At 40.4% G+C, this 23,146-nt stretch overlaps 1 protein-coding gene across 2 annotated transcripts in view; it reads right to left on the reverse strand.

Annotated features, from left to right (window-relative positions):
• Window positions 1-1,787: 1,787 nt before the first annotated feature.
• Window positions 1,788-23,146, reverse strand: part of LOC146690625 (cytoplasmic protein NCK2-like) — a 42,608-nt gene continuing 21,249 nt past the window's right edge. For both annotated transcript variants that reach the window (XM_085433636.1, XM_085433635.1), the window contains exons 2-4: window positions 16,823-17,064; window positions 6,833-7,608; window positions 1,788-4,028 (exon numbers count right to left, since the gene is read on the reverse strand). In XM_085433636.1, coding sequence (XP_085289762.1) covers window positions 3,834-4,028; window positions 6,833-7,608; window positions 16,823-17,048 — 1,197 coding nt within the window. In that variant the 5' untranslated portion in view covers window positions 17,049-17,064 and the 3' untranslated portion in view covers window positions 1,788-3,833. The remainder of the gene's footprint in view (window positions 4,029-6,832; window positions 7,609-16,822; window positions 17,065-23,146) is intronic.

Consider the following 23,146-nt stretch of genomic DNA (forward strand, 5'->3'; position numbering starts at 1 on the left):
TTAGAGTTGGTTTGATGAACTGAAACATGTGAGACGAATAAGAAAACAATAAATCAGGAAATGGAGAAATGCATTTGTGCTCTCTGCTGGATAAGCCGTACCTCAATATTGAAATATTGTTTAATCACATATTTAGTGATCCCCCGTTTGTGTTGTGGCCCCTTCTCTCAGTTGTCGGTGCTGCACACTGATGGCCACAACTCTGCTTTCAAACAACAACTCTGATTGTCTTTGTGTCAGTGGGGTATAAACATGCTGTGGAGCTAAGAAACACAAACGTCTTCATTAATTTAATGTTTCTGTTTTTCCACTAGAGACGGGGAGTCGACTCAGCTGCTACGAACACTACAAAATAAGAACAATACCAAAATAAGTGACTGTGACAATTCGATTTGAATTACTCTAAACTACAGCAGTCAGTCAGTAATGATGCCTCTCTCTGCTGAGCCTTTGGTTGCTTTGAGCTCACTTTCCTTTTAAATCAAGTACACTAATTTTAGATAACCATTCACGTGTGCTCCCCTGTTCACCAGTTTATTCTTTGGCCAGTTAACCCTGCATTATTATTGAAGACGAATTTTGAAAGAGGCTGAATGAAAATCAATGAAATTGCTGACATTCAGCTTTAGTTTAATTCATTCAGATTAAAGACTCCAGGCAGTGTGAGTTGCCAGAACAACCAAACACATAATCCTGCTGCTCAGGTGAACAGTTCAGGTGACAATCGAATAAGCCCAATACTGCCACCATGTGGGGAATTCTGCATACTGCGGCCCACATTTTTTCCGACGTTTTCAGTCATTATTATTAATAATAATAATAAAATAACTTTTACAGCTCTGTCTCATCTTTCCACTTGGACACTGCTTTGTAAATAACAGCTGGCCCAAAAGACGGTGTACTCGATCTCCATTAAAAATGTGAGACTAGAGAGCCAATCCATTTAAACCCCAGTGCAGTTTAAGGTACGTTGACATGCTGTAGTCATCACTCTCACATAAAGATATGAAATCCCAACTGGCAGCTTGGTCCTGTCAAAGCTGAGGCAGATGGCGGTTTAATTGTGACTGACTCAGACACAAACACCCTGCGAGGGTGACCTCAATCATCAGAACGATTCTGGTTACACCAGCTGACGTTTGTAGGGGTTAGCTATTTGCCAGACAGGATTCAAGAGGCCTGGGGGGGACTTTAAATGGCTGAATGGGCTTGTATACAGTGGTAAACCCCGTTAGATTCCCTTAAAGAAATGTGTGAAATAAAAAAGGAAACGCTCATTTTTTTTTTTTTTTTAAAGAATTAGAATAATCCTGAAGTGATTTTCATTTTTCAGACCGGTGCAGTCAGGTTTATTAAAAGCAGACGTGTTAAAAAGAACACAGAGGAGCATAAAGTACAATCCTGAAGTGGTTTTAAGACCCAAGGATGATAGAAAAAACATCTTTAAAATCTTCATCTTCTCCACATCTTGCTTAAAGCTGCTTTCATATAATTTAAACACCAAAACAATTCCAGGACAATACTGAGACAAAAGTTGAACTCAGCCAAGCTATGAAGCACGGTGGGGAAATTATTTGCAAATGCTCTGAAACCTCAGGGCCTTGATTTCATTGCTGTCTGATAATTAATCAGACAGCAATGAAATCAGCAGAGAAGGAATTTAACAGGAGTCTCATATCACCGTTAATTTGATCGCATTAGAAAATGAGAAAGCCTCTCTCTCTCAGAGCAGAACGGCTACACCATGCTGGCATTAACCTTTCAAAGTAATCACACATAATTTAGTATTCTTCAAAAAATTTTATTGAACAAAAGTATCTCAATTCTCATCACGTTGTCGGTGATACAGTACCATAGTTGGATCTTAATGATTCATATATGCACCTCTTCTTATTTTGAATATATACATACAGTGGAGACAAGAATTAAATAACAATGCTCAATAACATTCAGATATATCATATAAAAGCTGAGGACCCCATGATCAACACTTCCATTGGTAAACAAATGCACATAGCAAACAAAAATAAGAGGAAAATGCGTGGCGGGACTAAGGTTATAACTTTCAGCTAAGATGAGAATGTATTTGGTTTCTTGACAGTGAAAGATGAATTTTTTTTATATATGTGTATATAAAGAGACAGAAACCTAAGCCCTGCTCCACTCTGTTACGGTTCCTACACCTGTTAGACATGCACAACACACATCAAGGGTACAATGGCATCTCTATATTTACCCAGAAACAATTATCTTTGATTTCACTTCTACCTGAAGTGTCACAAACTGTTTAGCTGGCCATGCTAAAGGCAGACAATCCGGATTTCAGGGTGGATTATTACTATTCATTTTACTTTTATAAAGACAACTTCGTTCAATTTTTCTTTTTTGCTAGATTCAAAGAGACCAGGCTTCAGACCTGTCATATGTTCAGTAAAACTGGACTACTCTCCAAGTCATTTTGTGATTCATTTGTTAATAAAAGAAAGATTTTGTGATTTGTAAAGGCAGTATATCATTTCCTAAATACTCTGAAACAGGGTCTCAGGTAATAACTTTACCATTTTTCCTTTTTAAAGACTTTTTTGGTATAATATCCCTTCCAAAGTTCTCATCGGTCAGATGTGAGAAGGTATTTTATTTCCATGGGCAGGCGCTGGAGCAGATCAAGTGGAATTACTCAGGTTAGCAGAAAAAAGCTTTTTATTATTCTTCAGTCAGTATCGTGAAATACTGGAGAACAGTAACATGTCCAGCGTGACACTATAAAGCATGAGCACAGAGTTATGAACGACTGACGTACTATGGCGAGTGCAGTGCAGCCCTGGAGCCAGTAGTAATGGGTACAAGGTGGCACATTTGGTTACACAAATAAAACATTTAAACTCTACAGGAAATCAGAAGTCTCCACTATTGCATTAGTGCTCCCACCTAGACTGCTTTTAGGAAGTGCTGTATCCAGATTTTAAGTACTACAAACTAACGATGGGGTCTGTGAAGATGGAAACAAGGAGGGATTTAAGTTAAACAAAAAAAAAAGGAGAAATTTAAATGAGGAGAAAATGAGGAATGGTGAAAACTCTGAGACAAAGGGCAAAAGGCAAGAGAGTGATTCTGGTCACTTTGTGAAGTCACTGAATGAAGAAGCAACAGTTTAAACCTCCAGAGAGGAAATTAATTTAACTATTTTTTAAAAAGAGACAAAAAAAAGCATCAACTCTGTAACAAGCATTTCTTAAAAAGAAAAAAAAAAGTGAAGAAAAAACAATGGCCAGCGATTCGACAGGACAACACCAGAGTTAGGTCCCACAGAGGTCTGAGTTCTCTCTGAACTCTTAAATGTCTGTTCTCCTGTGTGGATTAAGAGCAATGGTGTAACTTACAATGTGCGTGCTAGTAAATGGACATTATGTATGACATCAGAAGGAGAGCTCAACACCCAACCAGGCTTCAGGCGTTCTGTTAGCAGCAGATTTGGTCACTGCAGTTTGCACATCTTAGATTGAGAGGCTGTTTTGTTTTTTCCTTTTTTCTCGTATTTAATTCTTTTGGCATGGTGTTGTAAATGAAGGATGCAGATATTTGCTGACACAGTGCTGGCTGTCTTCAGGTTAACGGCTCGGTTGGAGAGCTAGAGAAAGTTTCGCCTGCTCACTGCTAGGACAGATAAGACGCGGAGGTGCGAGAGAGGATCTAGACGTGGTACAGACGCCACAGCAAGAGGGTCCAGAGCTAAGGCTTGAGTTAAGACAGTCGGGGAGTGGCATTAGTGTTTGGTGTATGAGAGTGCATGTGTGTGTGTATGAGCATCCAGTGTAGGTGTGAGGGTGTGTAAATCACAGCAGTGCTTTGACCAGGTACAGCTTCTCCCCATGTTCGCTGGTGAAGATGGGAGCTTTCTTGTAATGCTCCACAAGTTCATCCATGGAGTTAAACCTGCGCTGGCCAATACAGTACACTCCGTCTGACAGCTGCACTTTAAAGTGCTTATTCTTACCCACCGCCTTCAGAGACACGGAGAAGTCACTGGGCTGAAAAACAAAAAGGCAGACAGTTGTTACGGTTAGAAATGTGAGAGAATGACTGGGGGAAAAATGTGGAAATAAATTCAAAAGCAGACTGTGTTACAACCAGCAGGTGGCAGCATACGCCTAAACTTAAAGAGCTTGAACTACATTCATCCAACTGCAACATGTGAAATTCTGGTGTTCCGTGAGGAAAATAAATAAATAAAATGAATAATCCCATATACCATCCAACCCCACGTAGAAAGGTGTTTTAATGCATGTCATTGCTCTTCTTAGATGTTCAGTCCGTGCAGAGTTTTACTCTTAACGCTTCAATTTCCACTGCTGTAAGTGGGACGTTTTTTCTGAGGTTACCTAAAATCCGAATTTAAAGTGTGACCGCATGCAAGCTGTATTTATGACATCAAAAACGTACTGAAGAAATCTGAAACCCCGCGCCAAGACACAACCTAATCTTTTTTAGATGCACTTAAAATAAAAAAAAGAAGAAATTCACTTCATAACAGCTGACATCAGATGGCTGCAGTGCAATGACAGAGGTGATCTACAGCAACAAATAATATACAATTCAATTTAACAGTCACCGTGAATTGTCCTTTTCATTAAAAAGAAAAACTTTTTTTAATCTAATAAACTCTGTCCTGCATGGAATCTCCTTTATTCCTCATAACACAAAGATGCATTTCAAAGCGGTTGGTTTGTAACCATTTTCAGCCAGTAATGAAGCCACAAAGGCTTTTGCTCCAAACCAGATTTATGCCTTCCTTAATCAGCAGCTTTTCAGCCGTGCTTGCATAACTGAAGATATTTCAAGACAAGCTTGTTAACAATATTATGTGGTGTAGGTACTTTATTAGGTTATACAATGTCACTGGACCACAAAAAATGGTGGTTACGGAGAGAGCACTGTGCAGGCTATGCCAGCATACACTCACTGGCAAATTCATGTTCAGGTGCTCGTCAATAAAAATATCTAATCAGCCAATCATATGGCAGCAATTTAATGCATTCAGGCATGTAGACGTGGTCAAGATGACTTCCTGAAGTTCAAATTGAAAACCAGAATGGGAAAGGAAGGTGACTAAACATTAGGGGTGGGGGAAAAAATCGATACTGTGTAGTATCGTGATATTTTGTTTGCTAATAACGTATCGATACAGGGACAGCAGAAATCGATATTTTGTTACAAAAAAGGTTTTTGTGCTCTGACTTCAGAGCATGTTGATCCTTTTTCTGAGCAAGAATCCTGACATTCCTTCACTGTCCAAATGTGTTTAACTTTTTTTTGGCAGCAATAAACATGACAGTTTACTTATTTTAATTTAAGACATGTTTTATTTTAATTAAGTTTAAAACTTTTTTATTTAATGTAAAATTATATTTTGTTTTATTTTACTTTCAAATTCTTCAGTTGCTGAAGGGGCTGCATAGTTTTCATAAATTGCATAGTTCAGAATAGCTATAATTGTACCAGATGGTTGCATTCAGTTAAGTTGGACTAGACTGTAATACAAACTGTCCAGTTTGTCAACAATAAAACTGACTGAAAAGAGAAAGACTGAGTGTGAGACTTTGATATTAGATAAAATGAATATTGATAAAGTTTACCTTTATGTACAGAATCTGAATATCACAAAATATTTTAAAAAATTGCAATAATATCGTATCGTGCGTTAAGTATTGTGATAATATCGTATCGTGGGATGTATGGTGATTCCCACCTCTAGTAAACATGTGACTGAACTGGCACTGTCATTGGCACCAGACAGGCTGGTCTGAGTATTTCAGAAACTGATGTTCTACTGGGATTTACTACATAGCCACCTCTGATGTTTACAGAGAATGGACTGAAAAGGAGAAAATATCTGCTAAGTGGCAGTTCTCTGTGTGAAAACGTCTTGTTGATTTCAGAGGTTAGAGGAGAAGTGCCAGACTGCTTGGAGCTGACAGGAAGAGAACATTAACTTAAATAACTACTTGTTAAAACTTAGGTGCGCAGAAGAGCATCTCTGTATCCACAGCACGTTGAACCTTGAAAGAGATGTACTACAGCAGCTGAAGACCACACAACTTTTGTATGTGGACGAAGAGTTTCGCATCATATGCAGCTAGCAAATCTGCAGCAGCTGTGTGATGCCATCACTTCAACATGGACCAAAATCTCTGAATAATATTTCAACACCTTGTTGAATCTGTGCCAAGAAGATTTAAGATAGTTCTGAAGACAAAAGGGGGTCTAACGTGGTGTAACTAATGAAATGGCACATACTGGAGTGTAATTATTACGAGCTTCAGCAGCAACGCATCACTGAAAAAACTTGAGGATTTGACCAGAAGCCTTTTGTTGTTATTAGTGTAAGCAACAGCAAAGGGTATATTCTGTACAGATTTAACACAGTTCTACAAATTAAGCTTCTAAGTATTTAAAAAGATGGATGAAGAAAAAAAGAACACAACAATCCTTGCTAGAAGTAATTTTCACTGAGAGTGTAATTACTGTAGCAGTTTCTGGTTAAATATTTCTCCGACCAGCTGCTTCTGCTCTAAGCATGTGAATGTGAAAAATCATGTGATTGCTTATCAGGTTGCGTCTAATGTTTGTGTTAAATAGGACTGATTACTAAAAAGGTCAAGATTTCATATACATCATGTCTTTAAGCTTTTAAAATACTTAAACGCAGGTCCTGACATGGAGAAACATGCGGACTATATTTCCAAACTGCTCTTTTTTTTCTACCAGGATTCATCCTCAGTTTCTCCCAGTATCCAAAATACTACTCTATCATGACTTCACCCAAGTGACTCACCGATGACTCGCTGTCTCGTATGAGGAAGTCACCCTCTTCGCCTTTCTCGTTGAGTATGCACTCAGCCTGGTGTCTGGTGATGTTGCCGTAGTACCAGTCCCTGCCAGCGAACCTCCCTGAGCGTGCCGGTGCCAGGAGGCGGTTCTGTGGGGAGCTCGACGTAGAGGAGGGCGGGCCAGGCCGCTCGTCCAGCATCGCCACATAGTTTTTAGGTACCAGGCCCACCATGCCACGTGAGTTTTTACACCTCCACCACTCTGGGTCGTTCTCGGGCTTCTCCACCACTTCCATGACTTCTCCCTTCTCAAAGTTTAGCTCCTCCTCTGTCACAGAGCTGAAGGGGTAGAGAGTCTGAACCAGGTGAAGAACTCCCCCACGGCCACCTGTGCGCCCGTTTGCCAACAAAGTTCCTTGAGAAGCTTCGAGGTATCCCTGCGAGGAATCGCCCTCCCCTCTATCATCTGACCCTCCGAGCTCCTCTTGGACGTAATTGGAGGGAAACCAGCCTACCCGCCCCGCCTGATTGCCCCGCCACCAGCCGTCACTGCACTTCTCCATCACGATCACTCTGGAGCCTTTCACCAGGGTCAGCTCATCATCCCTCTCTGCTGTGTAGGCAAACTTAACTGTAGCAGGGATATTGAGGTCATAGATTCTCTCTGCTGCTCCTACCCCAACTCCTCCACCCCCACTGCCATTGGAGGGGTACTCTGTGTCTGAGCTTGGTGTTGGGGAAGCATCTCGGGCACTCGTCTTCCTCTTAGTTTTTCCTAAACCTGTGCACATAAACAGAAGAGTAACGTTACACAGATGGTAGCAAACACACAATTTTTTCCCCACATTTCTACCAGATTAGTCATATCATAATTTGGTCTCCGCAATACCCCACTTTTCTTACCAGGTCAACACCAATTGTGTCTGTCTGGTGCTAGTTAACAAATCTCATATGTCCCCATAGCTTGTCTTATACATGTCAGTTCAAATAACTGGATAGATCGCTCGTTCTACTCTGCATGTACTTTCCTGGTCAGACTTGTTCCAAATTGTTGACTATGCCACTTTCCAGTAAAGAGTCAACATGGCAGACTTCTCTCACTTGCGTCATACTTTCACTTCATTTGTACAAACTGTCCTCTCACATACACCTAGTTGGTTTAGTGTGTTTAACCATGTCTGCCCAGCTTAATAACCTAGTTAATCTGCAAAGGTGCAGAATCCATTCTGCATCCAAACTTGCATTTAGAGATAAAGATGTGATCATTTTTAGGATGAAAAGGCTTTTGTGAAGCATTGAATAGTTTAGTTTTAAAATTTTGCCGTTACAAATTCTAATAAAGAGCACAAAGGGCACCCAATGATAAGTGGGAAATGTTATAAACAGCTGAAAAGTAGGAACTTTTTCAAATAGTCATGGACATTACTTTACTACCAACATCTAATGTTCCAGGTTGTTGGAGAAAGTCTATGCCCCACAGCTCTCTGATATATTTCTACACTACCCTTATTAAGAGAGCCTTCAGCAGCTGCACGTGTGCTTCTACATGAAGCTGCACTCATCGCAGAGCAGGAGGATGCAGGAGGATGCAGGGGACTAACAAACTGGGTCTGCCAGTACTCTCTATGGCGAGTGGCAGAGAGGAGCAGTACATTCAGCTGATCAAACAATAGATAAAGATGCATAGCAGTGCATGGAGGGGAGAAAAAAAGAAGAAAAAAAAATTGCCACATTCAAGCTTTCAGTCATTGTGATCTTTTTATATGAATAGTGCTGTGAAAGCTTGAAAGTCCGTTTATTCCATTCTCTGTAGAGATGATTCCATACTCAGGTCCAGGCTCTGAGGAGGCTTGGTACATTTTTACTCCACCAACAGCATGTTTGGGATCACTGTCATGCTGAAAAATGAAGTTGTTGCCAATCAGAAACATTATAGATGATATTGCACGGGGATCAAAATCTGATGGTACTTTTCTATTTTGACAAGATCCCGAAAACCACTGGCTGAAATGCAGCCTCAAACCATGACAGAGTCATGCCTGTAAAAACTCTGTTGTACATCTCTCCTGAACTCCTCTGTATACACGGATGATCATTTACACCAAAAATTTCAGATTCTTTCCAGTTCTTGTGAAATTTTGCAGTAGCACTTTCAATTTATCTCAGTCTTTTATAGTTCCCAGCTGTCATTTCTTTTGTCCTGCACTTGTCCAGTTAAAAAAATAAATAAGTACACTCTGGAGATATGCCTAGTTTTGTGCTAAAGCTCTTTCAATTCAATTTTATTCGTACAGTGTCAAATCACAGAACAGTTGCCTCAAGGCACTTTGTAAAACTGCCGTCTTTGGCATTTTTCATATATTCAACTAAAGAAATGGGAATACATTATGTGTTTTTGTGACAGGGTGCTATTAACAGACCGCCTAAGGTAAAAATTAGTTCTTTGCTATACTATTATGACACAATAATGGTTGATCCCTTGAGGCAGGTGCCTTTTTCTGCTTCAGTGACTCATAGGTGAATGTTAAGTTGCTTAACCAAAACAGCAGCAAACTGCAAAACAGCAACAAAAAAAACATTCCTGTGAAAATGGTCAGGTACTAGGATTGGACTGAAAACGAACTAAAAAGCAGCCACTGTCCAAAAAACATTGAAAGACCTTCAGAAAGCCTGGAGAAGCATTCCTCAAGACTACATTTAAAGTAGAATAAAATCTGGTTGCTTGGAAGCCACATAAAGAAATGAGGGGAGCTCAGGATTTTTGCACAGTAATGTAAACACTGCTGGAATGACGGCAGCCGTTGTCGTTAACATGTGGGTATGGTGATTTTTTCAAAGAGTGGCTACAAAAATGTATTTTTACAGAGCAGAGCAGCACCTTGGAAACAGCTGTTTTGACTGCTGCTTAACATGGGCCGTACTTCTGTTATTTTAAACTCCTTCAGCTATATGATAATACAAACATGGGTAAATGAGAACGGCTTTTCTGGGATTTCTCCTGTCGTAAAATAAAGTGTATATGAAATTAGATAGTAGCAGATGAGCCAACAGATGCAACTAACTGACAAAAAGGCTGATAATAAATTGCACCGAATCACAAAATTTGCAAAAATCTGTATTAAATCAGTCGTCAAGTCTTTCACTGAATTACAGTTTAGTAGTTCTGACGTTCATACATATGGGCCCCATATTGTACCAACACTAAACATATAGAGATATTTCTGTTGTTGTGGGGAAATGGCATCAAAAATGAACCAAAACTGCTGGAAGGATGAAGCTTCTTGATCATCTCACATTTTGTGGGTCTTCAGACTCACTGGAGGGATGTTCATAAGCAATCAAAAACTGAATTTTGCATAATATGTTACCTTAATCTTGTAAGAAATAACTAAACACTAATCAGTTCTTGTATATGAGCAGTAATGAAAGTTGCAATAACCTGAAGTAGATAACTGGAAGTAAGCAATAGTCAGAATGGCCTCGGCTGCTAGGGGAAAGGAGGCAGTTACAGTCACAAGAAAACTAATTGAGGCTGCAAGTTGTACTCATGGGCTGTTTGAAGCATTACAAGTGCAAAAAATACTTTAGATACAGGATATGCTATGAGAAACCTCAGAGGTAAAGGGCAGAGTGATACTCGCGATATTAGAATTAAGAAAGAGCTACTCCTCCACTCACACCGAGCACCCCCGCTACTCATAAGGATTGAAATGAAAGCTCATTATCTGCTTGGTATTCTGACGACATCATCTACAGGCCGTGCACACATCTATTTAAATCAAAAGGCTGAAAATAGTTGGTGCTGACAGGGAATGAAAACTGGAGCAGCCACCATGGGCTTGATAATGACAGGCATATCTAGGATCAAAGTCAACTCCTGTCTTACCTGTCTCTGACTTTTTCATTCATGTACTTTCAAAGAGAAGTATTTAAAAACGCGCGTGCATTTCAATGAGACCTCAAGTTAAAGTCTCTGAGCTGAACATAACCAAGGAGATCTCCTCTTTTCTCAAATTCATGTTAAAATAATAATGATATGCCACACGGCTGACAACATTTATACCATTTACTTGACAGTTGAGGCTTGTGTCATATGCTCATGTGTGCCACTAATGAGTGAAGTGAGCATCTTGACAGCTAATCACCCATTTGTGCCACAGAGCAAGCTGAAATGTCACTGCTGAATAGAACATTTACATTGTTTTGAAAATTGCAGGGTTCACACAGAGTACCATGAAACTTGTTGGCAGAGAGAGGGAGGAGAGAAGAAGTGGAGTGAAGAGAGACAAGGGGTCCCTTGGCAGCTGTTCCACACACACACACATACACAAAACATGCAGGAGACCAGGCACATCAGAGGCCACAGCTGACAAAAATGCAAAGAAGAGGGATGAGATAGGAATAACAAACAGATCATGTTTATGGATGGCATATATCTGATAGCTGTGTGTGTGTATGAGTGTATGGGGGAATATTCTGTATCCAGTGACTGCAATCCAACTACTAGACTCTTGGGCCCATTTCAGGTGAACCTTTACGGATAATTAAACACACAGACATACACACACCACCGAAGTAAAGACACCTGACTGCATGGGGGGGTGTGTGTGTGTGTGTGTGTGTGTGTGGGGGGGGGTTACTTGTCAAAGAGGCTAAATCATCCTTTGGCAAGTTAACACTGATACGCGCTATAAAGTGGGAAATGAATTCTACAGTGTTTCTCCCTCGTTCAAGTACATATATGGACCGAAGCCAAAAACGGCTCAGCTGTTCAGTCTGTACCTCACTAGTGTAGCGCCCAGTCAAAGATGCCAGGGTTAATTTCTTTCCTAGCGGAAATGTTGCTTTTATGTTAAAAGCTGTGGTGGCAATCGACTAGAGTCTCATTCAAACATGCACTGCACCACCGTATTTCTATAGGCATCAAATAGTCTTTAACCTGACAGATCTCTAGTATAATCCCTGAGTAATCACTAACTGTGCCCATTTAAGAACACCAGCAACAATTGTCTAATTCAGAGCAAACGAGTGGGCATCATGTGTCCTCCCTCCTGTATGTTCTAACCAGGCAGCTTCTCCAACTAAACCAGAGTACTTCCAGTACCAAGAACCTGCCCGACTATACCCTGCTGAGCACCATGTGTGAGAAAGCCCAGTTGTGAACAATGTCTATCGACACTGTATAGATTTTTCTCTGTGTGTTTTGTAATAACAGCTCAGTGAACTAAAAAGTTGATTCTGGCAATGCTTGTTGCCACACACCAAGAACTCTTGAGCACATGCGTGAAAAACCGATCACGGTCAGGGGTCTCTATTAAGTCATTAGGAACATTAATGTACAAGTGACCTATAACTGAATGATAGAAAGCAATGGTACCTATCCTAGATAGGTACACATACCTCTCAGGTGCACATTTTTCCCCCCTAGTCATTTCCACTTCAAGGCACTGGCCTACTGGTTTGAGCAGCAGCAGGCTTTATTCTCTCCTCCCACACATTCACTCCCAAAGTTCACCTACCTCTTCATCTTCTGAAAGAAGACTCGATTTTCAAGCCCAGAGGACTTCAACTCAGAGGGAAGTGAGTTGATGAAAGCCTCAGTGTCTGCATGTTGCAGCATATTGCTTCACTCTATAACTTAGAGTTGAGGACAGTTGAGGGGAAAGTTACTGTAATAAATAAGTCCACAAAATCAAACATTGCCCAGCAGCAAGTCTGTGCAACAATCAAAAAGCAATACCTGGTCCTGGAGGAAAGTATTGGCACTGACTCATCGAGTGGTATGATATAGGAGTAGTTGAAGTGAATCACATGTGAGCAATGCGTGTGTGTGTGTGTGTGTGTGTGTGTGTGTGTGTTTTTTTATAGCAGCGTTGCTCTGTTGATATGAGTACCATGGGAAGCAGCTATGGACACCAGTATACCACTAGTGAGCCATGAGCCAAAACATATTCAGTATAGTTGCTGGTAATCTGACTCTGTTGTAGGGATGTGCAATATGACAAAAATCTCATATCCCGATATAAGACATTTATTGTCCTGACAACGATATAAATCACAAAAATGTAACATTTTCTGTGAATTCTGTGAATCTCGGGCAACTCGACTTGCGTGAAGTGTTTCCAGCTGGGTGTCCTTTACCTGGAGTCCATGAATGAAACTATACATTTTTAGACATAAGTTGTAACGGCCACCATTTTCTTTCAACGTTTGAGTCTAAGGTTTATTGTTTAGCACCTGACGGCTCTTTTTTGCTTCTCATCCGTAAACTCTCTGCATACTCTTTCACGTGATTCGGTTTATTTTGAAAAGTCTCAAAAGGATCTTGAGCTTTATTGTGAAAGGTTTACGTGGGAAAACAAACAAGCGGACAGCGGAGCCACGTGATGGTTTTACCATCATTGTTGCTAACGACAACACGTAAAAACAGGCTCTTGTCCATCCGTAGTGTGGTTATATTAAATATAAGAGAAAGAGAGAACTTTAAGAAATTAATATAGCCACTACAGTGACAATCAAAACGATGAAAAAACATTGCTTAGTTTATTTCACAACACCACAAAACAAACGGTAGCGTAATAGGAAACGATAGACATTTTTATATCGTCATTCGATATATATCATTATATCGAACAGCCCTACTCTGTTGTGTTAAAAAAGATGGGTGAACAGAAGTTGCTAGAACCCAAGACCTAGAGGACTAATAAAGTGTGCTTGAAATGGCTGCACATTCTTTTGAAGCTTGTATAGTTTAAGCAGGACACAGGTCTATTTAACGTAGCACTGACAATGACCATGTTTATTAAAAAGTGAAGTGAAATGGGCCATGGGTATGCCGCTTTTTAACCTGAGACAGGAAGAAGTAGGGCTGCTCAATTAATCGAATTTTAATCACGATTACGATCTGGGCTTTCAACGATCATTAAAAATGACTGAGCCGATTATTAGCCCCTCCCTAATTTATCCGCGACACCTTAAAGGCCGGTCCGTGAAAATATTGTCGGGCATAAACCGTCCGTGGCGCAAAAAAGGTTGGAGACCGCTGATTAAGAGGACCCGAGGGAAGCCCAGAAAGCTAAGCAGAAGTTATTTGGAGAGTGACTGCCGTTGGTTGAAAAGAGAGTTTAAAAAAAAAAACTTCAGTGGTGTTGCACACCATTTTATATTATTTTTTAAAGTCATTGTTAACCCTTTAAAGCCGGTCAGAGCAGCACGCTCCGTTTTGCGTAACTATTTTTAAATCCCTGTAGAACCTGAACCGTGTAAGCTAGCGCAATAATTTGTTTTGCATATGAAACCGGAGGAGTTGTACTTACATCTGATGCCATCAGCTTGTCCTCGGTCACGGTTTCCTTCCACATATAGCTTTGCAAAAATTGCATAAAATATGGGCTATAACAGTTGTATTGATGTATAGCAACTTGAAATGCTCCCACAAATGGCACTACAGCATGTAAAAAAAATAATATAAGCTCTGGTGGACTCGGTTCTATAGTAGGTCTTAAAGGGTTAAATAAATATCGTCAAATAATCGTGATCTCAATTTCAGTGAAAATAATCGTGATTATCATTTTTGCCATAATCGAGCAGCCCTAGGAAGAAGTGTTTTGCACAGCTCCATATTCACCCACGCACCATCACTCACTGATCGCAGCAGTACAAACAAACAAACAGACAACAACAATAACAACAACAAAAAAAACAAAAAAACAAAAAAAACAGGTGGACGGAAATCAAATTTTTCAATATGTTGCACATTGAGTACTGGCCCAGTTTCAGGATTAAGTAGGACTTTAGCTGAATTCTTTCAGTCATTACTGTTTTTATTTCCTGGGAGAGCAAAGTGGGGCACAAGGCAGCACGCAGCCATTTAGAGTTCAATTTTGCCTCGAGTGATGTTGATGATACAGCCACATTAAAGCACAGAAAATGAAAAGGAAAAGCTGAAGATAACAATAATTATAGACTACCAACATGCTGCATAAACACAATGGACTGACTGAAGAGATGAAAAATAGAAGAAAAAGGCCAGGCTGCTGAGAGGATGAAATAATCAAGCTCCCAGCCAATCAGATTCTCCATTTCAGTGTGTAAGTTCCATTAGCGGCTGACCTCACCTATTGCTCATCACTTCATCATGACAGCGTACTCGCCTATTGAATTTTCTCTGGCTTTTAACACTAAAGAGCTACTAGCTGGAAGCACGCTACTTAGACTGAAATGGAACTAGGCCATAATGATGTAGTCGATATGTAACTTAGTCAGGGGACAGAGAGGTAATCCATCATTCTCGCACAACCATTAGGCGGTTGATTTCTCCACTAATTAAACCACTGATCATAGAAAAGCAGAGACCTACAGTGACGGAGAAAAGAGCTGATGGGAACAATACTGAGGTGGGGGAGTGAGTGAGGGGATGCTATTGTCTCTGTACACAGTGAACTCTTATGAGGGTGACAGTGGCAGGCTGTGCCACGCTAGCCCACATGAGGCTACAGAGTTTCCCCGAGGGCTGGTAGCCACAGAGCTGAGAGTAATCAGAGCATTAGGCTAGACTCCTTTTAGCTCTTTCTCTATTCTCCACTTCACTGTCCTCCCCTCAAATCAAAATATGGGTGCCTTTCAGGGCCACACAGTTACTATTTTTATTCCAGTTGCGCATCTTGATCATCCCCCCATTAAAATTTAACAGCAGGCATTTCTATTTTTTCCCCTTCTCACCATATCAGTCTCTTCTTCACAAAAAAAGGTATGTCATACTAAAAGTGTCAAAACAGATGAATTTCAGTGTTGCTCTGCCTCCGGCTCTTTTCCTGCTACAAAAAAAACAAGAGCAGGCTTATTTCTTGATGTCGGCTGTTTACCAGGACACACCACAAATCTGTAAGCGATCGGCCATCTCATTTGTGAAGGCTATTTTTCTCGGTGGTCACCTATGTGGCATTTGTACTCCGGGGGGCAACTTCTCTCCAATCATTTTGTCACCCTACTCCTAAAGTCCAAAAGAAATATGTAAAAATAACTTAGATATCAAGTATTCGACTAGCGCGTGTTCTAACAGGACCCCATTGTGAGACTATTTGTCTTGCTACGAGTTATAATAAATTAAACAAATACCAGGATGCCTGACAGCCATCACAGATCATATTTTGGAGCCGTAGCTGAAAGCTCAGAAATAGATTCCACTGTGCAGCCGCACTAAGGAGCTCACCGTTAATTTAGGAATGTCTCAAAATACCAACATGCGCTACTGTACAAAAAGTTAAAGTCAATGCTCTCCGGCACGTGTGAAAGCCCTGTGTGCCACATATTCAGTCTATGCCACTTTAAGCTGCTGTATTATGCATGAGGTCACATGTAAACTCTACTATATCTCTGTTGATGTCTTGATTGCAAGACAGGCAAGCACATAAAAGAATTACACTTATTTTTCTTTTAAAAGTCTGTCAAACTTGATGCTAACAGACAAACTTTGCTGTCTTTCATCCATATTGTTTTTATAATTGGCTATTACAAAGAAAACCTCTATTTTTGATCAGGGTGCTTAAATGGTGAATGTTAAATGTATTTAATTCATTTAGCCATACTATATTCTCTGCAATCCCTGTCACAGGCTGACAGCTATGGCAACATGTAATATCTAATATATTCAAGTCACGAATGGGGACTGAGAGACAAGAGTGCTGACAGCTGAGAGCAATGGGCAACTCAACAAGATCCCTGCAGGGCACAGTAACAGCTCCCAGCAAGGGGGTAGACATGGTGAAGAAATCATTTTACTTTTTTTGAGAGAGAGAATTCAAGCAAACACAAGTGCACACACACAGATATCTGTTTAACACCGCATCTTATCTCCTCCACCACGGCGCACAGAGTATTGAAAAGAGGCTGCAGAGATTTTCTGCTTTTACTGAGAATAATCTCCTGGCAGTAGCAACTTGTACACACAAGGCAACCTTTGACTTCTAAGCAGCGTGTGACTGAATTCCTCTTACCCAGAGTGTCTTTGATGTTCTTCACAAGTGAGCCCTTCTTCAGGCTGTTCTTGCGCTCGACGTAGTTTGATGGCACATATCCCGTTTGATTGGAGGCGTTGCGGACACGCCACCAGGTCTTCGAGTCGTCCAGGAGGAAGAGACGCTCATTTTTACGGATGTCAAGTTCCTGGTCCTGCTGGGCCGTGTAGTCCCACTTGGCTACAACAATCACCTCCTCTGTCATCTTTCATGGAGTCCTCCTGTGGGGGGGGGGAGAGAGAAACCTGGAGTGAGCCAAGGACTAAAACTCTTTGCGAACTGCCATACAAATGGTGTACATCAGTATACACATTCACTTATGTGCTATTAGTAAGCACATAAGTTAATTATTATAAGGAAATACTGCTTCTGACTCATCACCTGACTCCAGCCATTAGGCAAGTTATATTTAATCTATGAATCACAACCATAAAGTTGTTATTTTGTTACTTATTAACCAGATTTGCTGTCCAACATTATTAACAATGACAATTACTAACAAAAGACTGCAAAAACATCTTTTACAAAATGTCAAAATATGTATTTTTCCCCCTAATGCAAAGGATAATTTAGAGGTGAGTTTATGTGAGGCTCTGCACTGCTGTGACACATAAGAAGTCATTACAAAAATAATCCATACTCATCCCTGCACAAAGTTATTAAACCGCTTATCCCAGCTCACACTGGGCATTATTCTGCATACACCCTGTACGGGGGTTCCAGTCTATCAGAAGGCTAGATTACGTAAGCAAGCTAAATATGACAATCTCATGTTTGTGAGTCATATTTAATCAAAATTTAAATAGATAATTCATTGGATGGAGACTAGAACAACTCTTCAAACTGCTAATGAAATTCTTACTGGCAAACTTTTTCTTTTTCAGGACAACGGTGCTAAAAACATCAACCCCTCAAAATAAATAAATAATAATTCTCAAAGGACTTCTTTGGTAGAAAACAACAAACACACAAAATCAATTTGTGTGCTCATTTTGAATTCACCCTCCTCAGCACGCACACACATCCACATTACTTTGCCTATTAGATTTTTCTGACAGACAGTGAGCAATTACATGCTCTACTTCACCAAGCTTTAGGTAAGGTCATTCGACGTGAGGCATTGACAAGGAATCACTTATGATGCAACCAAATTTGGGGGAAATCTGCACAGAGATATAAGGAATGTTTGATGGAATTTTTTACTCCAGTTTGTGAAAATCCACTCTGTGATAAAAGCCACCTCATGGTATGAGAACCATCTTAACAATCCAGTTTATATTTAGCTCTCTGCCAAGTAAGGAGTCTACAAGTGGAAGCTCGATTACTTCAAGACATGACTGACGAGAAATTAGTGGAGATTATAAGGAGCCTTTTGAAGATACGGATAAGTTAAATAATTGACAGTTGAAAGGGGTGTTATAAAGCTTTTTTGTCATCTATTGCCAAGCAACTTAATCAAATAAAACTGCCTGTTTGATATCTACAGTCCAATCTAATGTAAGGCTATCAGGGAGCTATTGTGAGGCACCGAATTACAGCAGTAACAAAGGTCAGGGTTCAAAACAGACAAGCACAAGCATGGGGAGCATATGTATGCATGTACATGGATTTGACACAAGGGAAACAATCAGCAGCACAGATTTATAATGCAGGGGGATTGTATATTCCCTTACGCCTATAATCATTTACATTTTAGTCTTTAATGAGAGGGCATAGCACAGATAAAGAACAACCACAAAAGAGATTTATGACTCATGAGAAGAGGAGCTGCACAAATTAGACCGTATAAAAAGATTCCATTACTGGTGGAACGATTGATATCTTCTGGGTAGGCTACATTTTATGAAATGCAAATGGAAGCACTCTAAAGCTCCGGCTGTTTTTTCAACCGGAGAGATTCAATTCTGCTTCAATTAGGCCACGACCGCAGAGACAGTGCAGCCGATACAGAATACATTCTTACAGTTACAGCCGAAAGCAGGGTTGTGTGTCACTGCACGACAGCATCTAATAGCCGCTTTCTGTCTCTGCAACAGAACAATAAAAACTGAAATGCAACAGTTTGAGCAGATGAAATCTGCACTCATGAATGTGTCTCTGCTTGTTGTCACTAAGGCTGTCAAACTGGATTTCTTCACGGGCTTGAGCACGGACAACAGAAGAAAGGAAAGGAGGAAGGTTGTGCAACGCTGTCATAGCTTAAGTTCACCCTAAGTTAAATTACTCAACTTTCCAGGAGGTGACAACTTTTAGTGCACTACAAAGAATTCAGTAGGAAAAAAAGAGACAGAAGGGACAGTTTGATTTTCAGGAAAAGCAGCAGCTGTGCTTCTTTGGAGAGGGCAGGAAATTGAAGTGAAAAGGCAGATTTATGACAAGATGAGGGACAGTGACGTCAACCCTTCTAGGAGACAGGAGGTATGTGAACGTGCTGTGGCCTTTATCTGCCCCAGGCTACAGCTTCTAGGCCGAGCTACTTCGGTTGCATGATTACACTAAACCCGAGGAAGTCTGATTGGTTATATGCTGTACAGTTGTCGCTTTTAAGATATTGTAAAGCACATAAGAAGTGTTCAACAGCAATAAATCTGGCCACACTTCTACACAAGAGTGGTTGTTACACTCACTCAGACCTTTGAGCTGAAAGTCGTTTTCACGCTTGTAGCGCAACTAAATTTGAACAAATCAAGTAAAAAGCAATTACACTGATTCCTAGATCTGAGCTCATTCGTGGTTATACTTTTGACAAACAAATTAACAGCTGCGAACATGCAACCAGCTCCTTCCCTCAACCGATTTGCTGTCATCACAAAATGTCAGTGTCACATATAATCCATTGTATAGACTCTAGAGCGTAACAGCAGGTCTTGCTGCACTTAACTGAACTTTATGTGCTTACTTTTTTCCACCCCACTGGTGTCACCCCAGCGAGTACTCATTAAGGAACAACTGATGATTATTAGATGAGACTGCAGTGACAAACAGGTAGAAAAAAAAAGCCACAGTACCGTCATGTTATGGGGGAGTGCAAAATGAGTCAGCCTTATGTATCTGTTGATATCAGCTTACTACAGAGAGTATTTGAGCAAAAACATAAGCGAATAGTAAGGCTAACCAAAATAATAAAACGAATCCAAACTAAGACAGTCTTAAATATCAGTATAAACTCCGTAACAATGACACACTGGCCTGATTAAAACATTAAAGACCCATTTGAAACTGTTAATCACATTCTTCATTAATCAAACCACATTTTAAATTGTAGGTATAACGTTGCACAGACATGATGCAATAGTGTGGAGATTGGGACTAAAGTTAGCCGTACTAACAGCTACAGCCTTCCTGCCTTGCAAGCTACCATCCAGATGTCTGTGCAGACACTGCTTAGGTCCTGGGGTTTTTTTTTTAAGTTGTTGGAAAATACAAAACATACAAAGCACAACTGCTGAACAGCAGCAAAACAAAGTGGTTACACATTGCACCAGAGTAACTGAATAATATGTGACCATTTTCCCCCACCATCCTATCATGAGCACTGCACCACCTATCAACCATTAGGCCAATTTCTGTCTCTTTGCCATCCTTGCATCAGGCAGAGTGATGGCAATGCTGCTTCAAATAAAATCTGTCATCCTCCGTCAGCTATCACGTATGACACAGTGGCAGCTGTATCACAGCTCACTGTGATACCCACATCGCTCTTGCTGTTGCAATGAAATCCATCAAGGCAGTTAATACAGAAATCAGTCTGAATGCCTTTTTTGATACAGTGAACTGAGCTTAAAAACAGGATCTGCTAAAGAAAGAAAATTAGAAAGAATTGCCATTTAATAGGATCAAATGACTTCCTTGGTATTATTAACAAACAAGACAGGTGGCTAAACAAAAAGGTCTCTCTCTGCATGAACGCACACAAATATACAGGAAAAGAAAATAAACCAATTTAGGCGAGTGTGAATTTGAAAGGGGGGGGGGGGGGGAGGAGGAGCCACACATTTGAGTGCTTCTCTCATAACCCCCCGTTATTCAGCTAAGAGAGTTATGAGAGAAAAGATGAGCAGCAGACTGCTGAGCTGGGCTTCACCAGCACTTCACAACTCCCTTCTAAGGGGGTGTTAGAGGCCCTTTCAAATGTGCACAAAGAGAGGGTGAAAGTAAAAGTGGATTATGAAAAAAGAGAGGATGTTTAAAGGGTGAAGAAGAAAAAAAAAAAACATGTCTGGCAGAGCTTTCCGTGTTCAGCATTCAGGTCAAAGCTAGCCAAAATTCAGCCAATGGGAGAACACTTCCACCTCCCCCCTCCACTCCACACTGTTTGCAATAGTTGCTTCTCACAGGAAGGAGGACTGCTTTACTCCCTGCTGGCGATCAGTGTCGGAAGCATTTGGAGTGCACTGAACAGACTGAAACATGAGGAAGCCAGATTCACTGCTACAGCCACTCTGGACAAGGCTCTGCAATTTAACGAGGCCTAATGGTCCTCTTCACAGAACGATTCGTCTCCAGCAACATAACCATGCCAGAGCAGCATTCAATGCCTTTCACATACAGTCAGTGTTGACAATATTTTCCACATGTATGCCTGCTGCCGTCTCATTTACCCCAGTTTTGCAGGCTGAAAAAGTGTGGCAGCTACGTTGTTAAACAGCAATATGTTACATCCTCTCGATAGGCTTTCAGTGCATCACCCACTCACACACAAAGTACATTTTCTGTCTCTCACAGCCCTTCAACAGAGGGTGTGGTATATGACACGAGCTCATCTGCCTCCGTATTGAGGTTGGCGAGTGCTCTTCAGTTTCAGGAAAATAAATGGGCGCTATACACATGGATGCCATCAAAATAATACAAAGAAGAAGAAGAAGAAAAAAAAAGCACCAAACTCAAACCACTCGAGGACAGCTCGAATACAACACCAAAAGCGCTTCTTGCTGTCTTCTCAAAATAGAACTGAGAAGAAGGCACACTCAGACCACACAAATAGAACCCGGCCTGCTATCACAACACCATATGACTGAACATCTGAAGACAGAGGAGGCTTTATCAAATTCAACTTTTCCAAAGCTGCAAAGCACAATCTAAACCAGAGAACAAACACAGCCAACTCTAGTAATAACATCCCTAAAAATCCAGCCCCGTTTTCTGATGATTCCATTGAGTCTGAGCAGCAGACCCCAAAAGAAACATAAACAGAAGTATCCAAAAGTAAAGCCAAATAAATGTTCGAGTATGAGGTTTTAAAGTGATACTACACTATCCAGCACTGTGCTTTTAAGTTTGGGATTTGTGGATGAGATTAAACAAAATCACAGGCAGGCTTAAGCATCCTACTATCATTATGTACTTCAATTCTTATATTGGGGCATTTAGCATTCAGTACCTTTTTAGCATCTTTTAAAGTTTTTTTTCCCCTCTATAAGATCAGTTTATGTACTACATAGCCTGTGATTAAAGTTCCAAATCCTCTGTGCCTGTAGAGTGAATCTATTTAAACTATAATTACAAATACACACAGCCCCAAAATACTAAAATTATGCTTTTTTGTTGCTGCGTTGCCCAAACAAAATATGATTACATGCACACAAGCCACAAGTTAATATGCTGAGCTTGTGCAATTCAGGTGCACGCAGTCACCTGAAAACAGAGTTTAGAAAGTTTTCTGTTTAACCCTCTGAAAGCAATATACTAAAATTCCTGCTGCTCTAGCAGAAAAGCATCCGACTGTTCCCATGAGCCGAGATGGAGCGTGAGCATTCAGCACACAGATGGCAATAGTCTTCACAAAAGCGCCAAATTATATCCAGCATGTCAACTCGTATTAAAAGCTTTGGGTGTTTGTATTAATGAGAGTATTAACTGCTTCTCATGGGGGGAAAAAAAAAAAAAAAAAAAAAAATCACTTGACATAAGGCCAAACAAACAAGCAGGGACTTGCTTTTGGGGCCTGCTTGTTTAAAAGCACTGTAAGTGTTAGTAAGGGTTTTTGATACCTTTTGCGTATACACAGAATGTGCCATTGTAGCGAGTACAACCAAACCAGAAAACAAAAACAAACAAAAAAAAAAACAAAAAACAAAACAAAACCAAAAACCATGTCATGGAAGTTTTAGGGTGTGTATTAAAGCACCAAAAGACTAATTGAAAAACGAAAAAAAATAGATACATTGAAATTTGTAGTTGCCATAGCATACTGTGCATTTTTATATAATCAATAAGAAGTGTCACAACACAACCATAAATCTTAAGCTGCCTAAAAACAAATGAAAGAAACTTCCTTCTTTAACAGGACCTTCCTCTCTATAA

The sequence above is a fragment of the Copadichromis virginalis genome, linkage group LG16 (assembly GCF_057382275.1).
Source record: "Copadichromis virginalis isolate Kocher_CV1m ecotype Utaka linkage group LG16, C_Virginalis_male_GT1.1, whole genome shotgun sequence".
In the NCBI taxonomy this organism is placed as follows: domain Eukaryota; kingdom Metazoa; phylum Chordata; class Actinopteri; order Cichliformes; family Cichlidae; genus Copadichromis; species Copadichromis virginalis.